Consider the following 10170-nt stretch of genomic DNA (forward strand, 5'->3'; position numbering starts at 1 on the left):
CACAAGGCTAATCACCTAGACATGAAATTTAAGGAAAAGTTCTCCAATATAGAGATAGTGGAATGTTCTGCTGTATCCTGAATAAAGCATTATTTTCCTTAAAGTCCTAGTTTGTACTTGACTGGATAAAGTCATTCCGCTCTGGCCCCGGTCATGTGGTGTGACTGACATCTTGTGGATTATAAGTGTTACCGCAGATCTAAATGTGCTTGAACTTAAAACCCAGTAATTAGTTAGAAATTCAAATTGTTGAAACCAGACCAACTGAATAATTTCACTACAAATCCAATTAGCAGGGAGAATGGGGAAAAAAAAAACGTCACAGTAATTTCAAATTTCAATTTTTATTATTTGTACATTCACCACTGATAGGCGTACTCAAAGAAGAAATAAAAACAAAACAAAAACATTTTTACTAACATGATAAAATAAAGATTAAAAAAACAATATTAAAACCATTGTTGAGAAAACTCATAATGAACCTCCCCCTTGAAGCTACAGGGAGGAGGAAGAGGAGGAAGAAGAGAAGCGATGATACATACATAATCATAACTTGTGACAGGCGTGACAGACAGAGAATTGTCTCATCTCTTAACTAAACAGAGGGAGAGAAGAACACTGCATTGCCTTAGAAGTAATTCCACACCTGTCCGAAGATACCCCAGAGCTGCCTCATTTAAAAGACTTGATTTTGAATTAATCTTATATGTCTGTACAAAATGCCAAACACACCTATTCCAATATTTTCAGATTTATGCAAGCCTCTGCAGGGAGGACAGTTTTCTCTTTAGGCAGGGCTGGCAAGAAGAGCCTTGGACTACATGCAGCAACAAAAGGATTCCTCATCCAGATTTCAGAGCTGTTAAAAACACAGAGGCAACGACAAGTGATTGCAAATCATAATTGGCATCTACACTTTGGGGGCGAATGGGGAACATATGGCGGGAAATTATTAAAATGACCCAGCGTGTCATACTGCGAAACAGTCAAGACAAAAAAACTTAAGAAGAAGAGAGGCAAACGTATAAAGAAAATATATCGAATCTTGACTGAAGCGCCACGCACGGCACTCTGGGAAACAACACTGCAAAAAAAACATGGTCCCCTTTTAAGCCCGACTGCGTGTAGGTGTGGATGTGCTTGTTTAAAAAAGGTGACAATTTGAGAGATGGTGGCGACATCAGTTGGTCCTCTATTGGATCTTAGTTGTAACAAAGTACATGTAGTGAAAGGCAAATGGAAGAGGGTGTGGTCTTAGTCCCGTCAGTTGATTGGCCGTTAACGCCGCCTGTCTCGAGGGTCGCTGCGGCTGCGGGAGCGTCGGCCCCCGCGGCCTTCTGGCCTACGGTAACCATCCCTCCGTTTGTCGTTCTCCCTACCTCGGTCTCTCTCTCTGTCCCTGCTCTTCTCCTTCTCCTTCTCTTTCTCACCCTCGCTCCGCTCTGCGGTTTGGCCGCCTGCAGGTTTCACCCTCTCCTTGCGCTCCTCTTCCCTTTTTTTCAACTCCTCCTCCTCATCCCGCTCCTTCCTCCGTGTCTCGCGCACTTTCATCCGTTCTGCCCTGGCAGCTTCCCGTTGAGCGATCTGCAACGAAGAAGAATGCACAGATGAATAATTGAAGTCTTTAAGTGCAGTCTTGATTAGATATCTAGGCCGTGTGATAATAGTTGAGCATTAAAAAAGTATTAACTTCCGTGTGTCTCACATTGTCGTCTGTAAGTGGAAGCCAGTATATGCAAGGAGCTGCTTTAGTTTTGCGGAAAAGATCATCAAGCAGCTTTGCCGGGGGATCCTCAGCTGTTTTATCTGCAAAGAAACATCAACGTTAGAGCTCCAGCTGCTTATTTATCAGCCATTATATCTGAATTAAACGTTTGCTTTATAAACTAGTGACACTATCAAAAAGCTCACGGTGGCATCTTCAACTCTCTTACAAATGAGCAGGTGGAAACATTTAACAGTTTAGCTTGGAATTTTTATTTTAATGAATTGAATTAAACATTATCAAAAATAATTAAAGATTCATTTTCTGTTAATGGACGAATAACTTAACTGCTTCCGTTCTGTTAAACAAAAGCCTTTTTTTACATAATGTAGCAAATAGTCTTGTCTCTCACCTTTCTTCTCAGACTTCTTTTCCCTGCCCTCTGCCCTCTCTTTGCGGCGTTTCTCTTTGGAGAGTGACCTCTGGGGGTCTCCATCCTTCTCCTCGCCGGGTTTGCCGAAGTCTCGGACCTTGTCGCGGTCCCACTCCCGCTCCGCCCTGGCCTTCTCTCGGCGCTCCATCTCTCGCTCGCGCTCGGCCCACTGTTCTCGCTCGGGGAAGAGAGAGGGCAGGCCGGACGCTCGGCCGCGGCCGGGCTCCTCTGCTCCGGGTCGGTTGGCCAAGCCTTTTTGGAAGTCCAACTACAAAGCAGAGATACGCTCAGGCTACAGATGGCTTAGCATTGTGGGAGTAAGAAAAAATAAGGATAAATAACAATAAGGTCCTACCTCATCCTGCTGGCAGAAGTCTACACTAAGGACTTTTGGGTTGCTCTGAGGCCATTTCACCCCGTGGAGAGCTGCACGAGTAGCGACGGCCTCCTCTGAGCTGCAGTACTAAACACAGAAAAAGATGTTAAGACAGAGAAAAACTTCGGGGGGCCAAAAGCAGTCCGACGCAGATCTACCACTAGCAACAACTCACGGTGACGAAGCAGTGAGACTTGATTTTGTCAATCCAGAAGCCCTCTTCCACCAGGGTGCCGGTTCTGCTGAGCAGCTCCTTCAGCTGCCCCAGAGTGAACGGCCTCACCTAAACAAAGGATAACAGAGCACTTATCACAACATGTATGTTGTAAACAGCATAAAGATGAACATGAATAAAAACTGTACATTGAACCGGGGTTCAAGGAAATTGTGAGGTTATAAGAACAGGTGCTTAATAGATGATCCGGATCAAATCTGTCCTTAGGGACAATCATGGCATCATTTGAATTATTCTTAGATAAAAAGGACAAATCCTTATAACCTGCCAAAGCCTCACATACATATCATATGCTTCAATGCCACAGAACTCTTTTATGCATTTCATTGTGGCTTTACAGAAAAATATAACATTTCTGTGTTTGATTAGGTCTTCCGACATTATTGGTTGATACTAAAAGTATATAATAGAAATCTAGACCTTTAGAAACAAATAAGCTAGCACCTATATAAAAAGGAGGTCAATAAGCGTCTTCAGTAAAAAAACAATAGAGGTCCTGGCTGTTGCATTCTGGACTATGTAGGCCAGTTTTCTCTTACCAGGTTGCTGATGTGAACGATGCTGGAGACTTTGCCGCGGGGTGGTGAGGGCTGCCGGGCCGTGCGAACAGGGTCATCGATTGTGATGGAAACACCCGTTTTCTGCTGGCTGATGGAGCGACGGATGAGGGTGTCGCCTGGGGTCACTGGAACCAAGAACATACAATAATCAACAAAATGTCAGCAAAATACAACTGGATGTCAACGCAGCATGTAAGGTACAGTGTGCTGACTTTTACATTTGTCTGAGTTTAATGCTAGATGAAGAACATCTTTTAAAGTTTCCATTACCAGTGTTCATTTCTACTTCACGGCTGGTGTGTGATGGAGACTGGGTTTCCATCACGTTCCTGTCCTTCTCCTCGTGCGCTCTTGTCCTCTCTTTGTCTCCCTTCACATCCTCTTCCTCCTCCTCGTGTTTGCTCCTCTTCACCTCCTTCTGTCCATTCTCCTGGCTCTCCGGGTGCACCACCTGCAAAATGTTTATATACAAAAAAAGCTCTTGACGAGGAAATTCATGTTCAAATAGTGCTTTGCATTTTAAACAGTGGTATACCGACCTGTGTGACGGTTCGTCGGATCTGTAGGTCCTGGTCAGAGCGCTCCCTCTCTTCTTCCTCAGCACCGGAGAGGGCGGCTTCCTCTGGGTGCAGGTCCACTATGGCCTCCTGACCGAGGCACGGACGAATGTCTGGGATCAGAGACTGAAGGGGAAAGAACGGAGATAAATCACAAGATGAATGTGTGCCTATATTCAACAAATAAGACAGAAACCTGGAAAGTGCCTCATAGTGCATTTATCCGTCTAAAAAGCATTACTAGCAACCACAACGCAATATCAGCGCTAAGTGCTGTCTACACCAAGAATTACATATTTCAAGTAGGGCTGCTTTGGAAAGATTTGGAAAAAATGATAATAAAACGACCACTGCTGTGCGTCTTTTAGCACCATGGGGGCAAGTAAAAAGAGTTATTATTGATAGAATAAATGTTTAAAGTCCAAATCCGACTTCCTGCGTGGAACAAGAACACCTATTATACTATAGAAGTATTTTTTTGTGTATATCGTTCATCATATTGCTCTTAAAGTGAGTCATACGATATTGTTTGCTACTTTTGTTTAAGATGTAGCAGGGGCTCTGACATTTCACTTCGAGTTTGAATAACCAACTTTATAGTTCTTGTTGCGAACAGCCCTACTAAGATGCAAATACCTTCAGTGACTCCGTGGTGATGCTGAAGGAAGGTTTCTTGGCGGTGACGGCTGTGCTGGATCCCCACCTCCTCTTGCGCCCGGCTGCAGCCCCAGAGTCCTGCTCACCCTCTGCACCGCCGGTGCCCGGGGACGATTTACTGCCTGGTAAGACGAGAAAAAAATAAAAATAAAATGTAATCCTTTGGCACATGTTGTGTACATCCTTAGCTTGCAAATCAGCGTTGTAGCAACGTTTTCTTTAAACTATGGATGTTCATGCGACCAACGTTCAAGATGTTTTAGAATTTCCTTTACGAATATTGCCAGGGGTAGACATTAAGGGTAAAAAGCCACTGGCCCTCCGGGCCGGTGGAATTGTAGTATCACTGGCCCCACCATTGTAACCACTGGCCCGGAGCATTCGTCCAAAGAAAATCGACTAATAAGGAAGAAAATTAACACATTTGTTGCAATAGTAATTTATGCACTAACTACATTACTACTTGTACTACAACATTTGAATAATCAGTTTTTCCTCATTTTCCTCAATTGTTCATATTTGGCTTATTAAAATAATGATATTGTGGTCATTGTTAAAAAATGTCTTCTATTATGAGTATTATTATTTGTATAATGCACTTTCTGCCTTCCTGTCATTAGGAATTAGAAATGTAATGGCTATAGATGAGATTAGATCCTTCATTATCCTAAACTGCTGAGACATTTCCCTATAGCCAATACCTTTATATTTTCTACTCTATCTACTATTTTCAGAAGACCTTTTTTATATTGGCATCATATTGAGAGGTGCAGCCAGTGACGCGTCATAAAACCAGGAAGTAAGCCGCTGGTTCCCTCGACAAAAAGCAATGGGATTTCTCCACAGGGTTTTGGAAAATAGCTGGAAATAAGGTCTGTGGAAAACGAAGTGCTTCCGGGCCAGCGGGCCATTTATAATGTCGGGCCCTGTTTCCCCTTTAACACTTACATAATGAAAAAAGATGCACAAAACCAAACGATCAGTTATAAAGAGGCATGTCACGAGAACTAATACTAAGGGACCAAGTTGGTGTAATTATTCTGAAAATGTGGCAGTCGTTTTTCGCGCATACACTGCGAAATGGTTTACATTTAAACTGCTTTTATTGGCTCCTTAAGCAAAGTCTGGCTATGCGTCCTGGACCACAGATTTTCTCTAGCCCTTTTTTTTCCCCAGCTATTCTCACAATACCTTGTCCAGGAGACTATACATGTTTCCCATGTTAATGTTGTGTTGGGTTCAAATCAGCAGGAATACAGCTAGTGAATGTTAGTGGTTATAATTGGAACTAGCAGTACTACTGACTTGTATAAGGTGCATTGAAGCACTATTTAGTAAAATTCTGTAATGGATCAAGGTCAATTATAATGTTACTATGTGTTCAAATGTAATGTTGTCTTTGGCAAAAATCCATTCCAGATTTACTGTTTGAAGAGAATTTTTCTTAATAGCAACAGTACTCAAACAATAAAAATGGAGTGCATTTTGAAGCACGTGGGATGATTTTGGGTATTGACTAGTCATCGAGAATTGTGGTATTTCACTAGTGCTGGTTTAGACAACTAAATGTGAAGTTATAAATACACTACACATCCCTAATTATAATCGTCGGTAAAGAGAGCAAGTAGGGAGGGTGTACTTACTGCTAATAGAGATCTTACGAGTTGAGAAGGCCTTTGGTGTCTGTAACACAAGAAGATAAAAACAACCCCAAACATGGGTGAGGTGAGAAGCTGCTACCAAGTGGTCAAGGACAGGTTGGAGGAAAAGTGGAAAAATAACAGGAAGCTGGGGCTGAGAATGGAGGCAGAAACTGCTGTGAAATGTATTTTTTAAACTCAAGCCTACTGAATGGCAGCACGCGGTGTTTCTACTGTACTGGTAGTTAAGTGCATTCCATTCATAATCATTTCAAAATCGAAATGTAAAGATTATCGATTATAACTTGCTTGAGGATAAAACTGTTGCAGTCTCCATCATAGAGAAAAAGTAACTGGTTTAAATATTGCAGTTTAGATTTAGATTATTCTCTTAGTTTCTATAAAACTCCAACTAGTTTCACAGGAATTGAGTATGGTTAAAGATGACAACAATTTTTATTGAACTGGAGTGTCTATAAATAGGATAAGACTTTTCAACGCTGCTACTCGCAGCAAAGACTATATAGTATGACTGGAAACTATGCATTTATTTTCTAAATAACTATGAAATATAACATTGAGTAAATGTCTACTTATTCCCTGGTACCACTGACACCTGATCCTTACTGGTTTGGATATGGCCCAATCACGACTGCATGTACTGTATCTAGGCAACAAGGGTCCAATCAAAGGTGGCTGAGATGTTTGGATGGAAATCTGAAAGCGTGCTTGCTGGCAGGATGGGATCAAGAGTTCATTTGAGTAGGGGCTTTGAAATGCTTTTGGCCAAAGCAGTCATCCTCAGGTGTTTTGGCATTAGTCTTTCAAAGTGTGGCAGGCTCTTGTAACAACAATGGGTCCAATGAGTTGAAGGCCAGGTGTTGGAGGCAGTTAAAAGTCATTGTGCACACAATTCCCAAAACGTGATGTTAGTGTTCAGTTATTTAAGGCACTGTTCATGGCGTAGAGCATGAAAAGTCGTACGTTTGCGAGAACTCTGAAGAAGGTTGTTGTAGAAACGAACCCAAAACGTTAAGTCCTTCTTCAGTTCAAATCAATCTTATTAAGTCCAGGTAAAAGCTTTGGTCTCTTTAAAAACGCTTTTAGTATCAAAGAGATGTCTTGATTTCTGAATCCCATTCCAAGAGAGTAAACCGAATCCAAAATGTCCTCTGTCAAGCATGTGACAGTTCACCAAGCTTCACAAATGACATGTCCATGATGCCCCATGTTTCTCTGCAAAGGGGTTCAGATTGTACCAAGTGAAATAGTACAAAAACTACTGACTGTTTCACAGCAACCTTGACTTGATGTGAGAACAAGTCCTTGTTCATCTCGATGCTGATTTTAAGGGCACAGGGCCCAATAAATTGGTACGGGCAAAGAGAGGTGGGCAACGTTGACTAGCCGACCCCTTCTTTGCATGTTCTAGTCCATTCAATAGCTCTTGCCAGCCATATCCATGAAAATGAGGCAGCCTTTGTTGCCAGGGGTGTCCCTCTGAGCCTTGGGGGCTTATCTGTGGCCAACTCTGGATTCTTGGGGACAGTGGAACAGGTGCAGCAGTAGCAGTAGTAGTAGAAGTAGTAGTGGCAGAGGTAGTATGCAGGTACCAATAGGGGCAATGGAAGAGGCATGAGCACCTTTATAACAAAGCAATCATTTAGGGTTTAAATATCAGCCACAGTGAGAACATACCCTTGCTGTTTCAGTAAAAGTATTTTTTTTTTTTTTTTTACATATAGCCATATCCATATTATAAAATTAAATTTCCTAAGCACATTTTACAACTCGTGATTAGGGCTCATAAAGTCATCTAGTGGATATGTATTTTAATTGTAAAGAAAATATTTCTAACAAAATAATATAGTAAAATGTTCTATACTGTATAATATATCCTGGTTAATAAAAACTTAACTATAAACGATTCAACTATAAAACAAATGAAATGGGTCCTTCCACAAGTCCTGAGCTACAGACAGCTTTGAGGCCCAGGATGATTCATGGTTCTTCAGGAGTCTTACCTCCTCGCTGGTCTCTGGAAGCTTCTCTGGCTCTGCCATGGCAGTATCCTTCACCTGCCTGAAAAGTGTGAAAGACACATAAAAGAAAGTATTTATTTATTATTTATTTATAGAACATATTTATTTGAAAAACAAGATATACATTGTTTTACCAAGGCAGAGCAAGTGAAATTACATGTAATAACAGTTTCACAGAAGCAGAGTTCAGATTTATGAAAAATGGTGAGGTACCTTGTTACAAAATTTAAAATATACAATATTTACAGTCTAAATATTTAAAAGCACAACTTTTATCTTCATCTAAATCTCATTAAACTACATTTAAGTTACAGTCATGAAACCCTCAACATACATATTGATTTCCCTTATAAGAAACAAAAAACAGCAATTTAAAAAAAGGCATACAAATTCTGAAATACACACACAAACAAGGTTAAGCTTAACAGTCACTATGTTGTTTCACTGATATGTTAATTGTTGAATGGGGTCAAAGGACTGAGGCGATGAATGCAGAGCACAGCAGACTCCTCGCAGACCGACACGCAATACCTGACAAAAGAGCGCGCGCCTCACGTTCTCATGTCATCCTCATGCGTGTTCATGCGAACATGTCCAGTCATTTCGAGTTAAATGTACTTCGGAGGTAACTACACATTTAAGACAAACTGCGCCGGGTTAAAACGAAGCGTACTAATGCTACTGTAGCTAATGTGACTGCGTCGCACCGAGCCGCCTCTCCCCCCTACCTCCCTCCCACCGGAGAATACTCCTCCATGAACGCATTCATGTCTGAAACCAACCCCTGCGGCACACAAACCCCCTAGTTTTCTGTTCTGCTAAGCCGCTGTATGGAGAACCATAGGCCAGCATCTGTAGCTAAAGCCATCGTCGGAACACAGCCATGTTTCAACGGATGAAAAAAAGATCGTCTATATGAAAAAAAAAAAAGGACCCGTATCTCCTCAGCCACACCATGGAGCCACACCGGCTTCAAGGCAGTCTCATCATTCGCCTGATGGGAAAGTCATTACGTTTTTTATACGACACCGTTTTATCATCGACGTAGTGTGTTCATAAAGCATACCGATTTTAAGGCGGAAGTGGGATTATGTGATATGCTGGTAATAAACGCGTATGAAACAGCACGTGTAAACCTACGAAAAATGTGCCACATCATTTCAATAACAGACAGGGCCGTACTGGGACAATAAATCAGGCTGGGAATTATACACCCAGCCAGGACACTACCAGTTTTCTTTTATGCCATTTTCCAGGGTTTATTTGTCAATATTTACAGCATTGCTGCCCATAGTGATAGCCCTAAACTTTAAATCTACTACCCCAGAATAAACATATGGACATGGGTTACTATTTTTTTTTTAAAGTGCAAATCTATTTAGGAACCTATCCATGTGAACATATTTTAAGTGGAGGTGGACCTCAAATCGTCTAGGGGGGTCCGGGGCCATGCTCCCCCGGTAAGATCTTCTTTTTTTTTTTAAATGTTGGACTTAAATGCATCAATCTGGGGCACTTTGAGGGGGAAATAAAGAGAGACTCAACCCATATGAAACAGAACTGTATACATTTAAATAATCATAAGAACATGGCCATAAACAACATACCATATCCAATATGAAAAAACATTGAAACTTGTTTATTTATTTGTTTTTGGTTCATTTATAGTTGTGAGTGTGTCTGGGCATAACATTTTATTATCTATTATTCATGCATATTTTACTAATCACTCCCCCTTCAAATGGAAATAAGTGTTTACAGAAATGGTGACCAAACCGTTTGAGACCCACTGAAAACTTAGACTAAGTTAGACTAAGTTAACTATCTAAACACTCAAGAGTCCTTTACCTCACCTGAGCTGTAGTTATCAGTCTCTCAGTCTGACAGGAGAGGACTCTCCTCCACCTTGTTGACAGCTCATTATATCCGTTAGCGCAGCTAGCTAGCACCAGATGCTAACAACAA

The 10170-nt window shown here is 41.4% G+C and overlaps 1 protein-coding gene across 1 annotated transcript; it reads right to left on the reverse strand.

Annotated features, from left to right (window-relative positions):
* Positions 1-328: 328 nt before the first annotated feature.
* Positions 329-9094, reverse strand: LOC104956584 (apoptotic chromatin condensation inducer in the nucleus). Its single transcript, XM_010784091.1, has 12 exons — positions 8737-9094; positions 8188-8245; positions 6167-6206; positions 4503-4645; positions 3849-3992; positions 3580-3760; positions 3289-3434; positions 2690-2797; positions 2494-2601; positions 2118-2406; positions 1706-1806; positions 329-1584 (listed from the first exon to the last, which is right to left on the reverse strand). The coding sequence occupies exons 2-12, from the start codon at positions 8224-8226 to the stop codon at positions 1279-1281; spliced, it is 1605 nt and encodes a 534-aa protein (XP_010782393.1). The 5' UTR covers positions 8227-8245; positions 8737-9094; the 3' UTR covers positions 329-1278.
* Between the last annotated feature and the right edge of the window lie 1076 nt (positions 9095-10170).

Source organism: Notothenia coriiceps, unplaced genomic scaffold (assembly GCF_000735185.1).
Source record: "Notothenia coriiceps isolate Sejong01 unplaced genomic scaffold, NC01 NC01_scaffold00026101, whole genome shotgun sequence".
In the NCBI taxonomy this organism is placed as follows: Eukaryota; Metazoa; Chordata; class Actinopteri; order Perciformes; family Nototheniidae; genus Notothenia; species Notothenia coriiceps.

Coding starts and splice junctions, on each gene's coding strand:
- LOC104956584 (XM_010784091.1), bottom strand. CDS start 8,226: ATGGCAGAGCCAGAGAAGCTTCCAGAGACCAGCGAGGAG. Junction 3,761..3,848: donor TCCGACGAACCGTCACACAG/GTCGGTATACCA, acceptor AACATTTTGCAG/GTGGTGCACCCGGAGAGCCA. Junction 1,807..2,117: donor AAAGAAGTCTGAGAAGAAAG/GTGAGAGACAAG, acceptor GTTTCTTTGCAG/ATAAAACAGCTGAGGATCCC.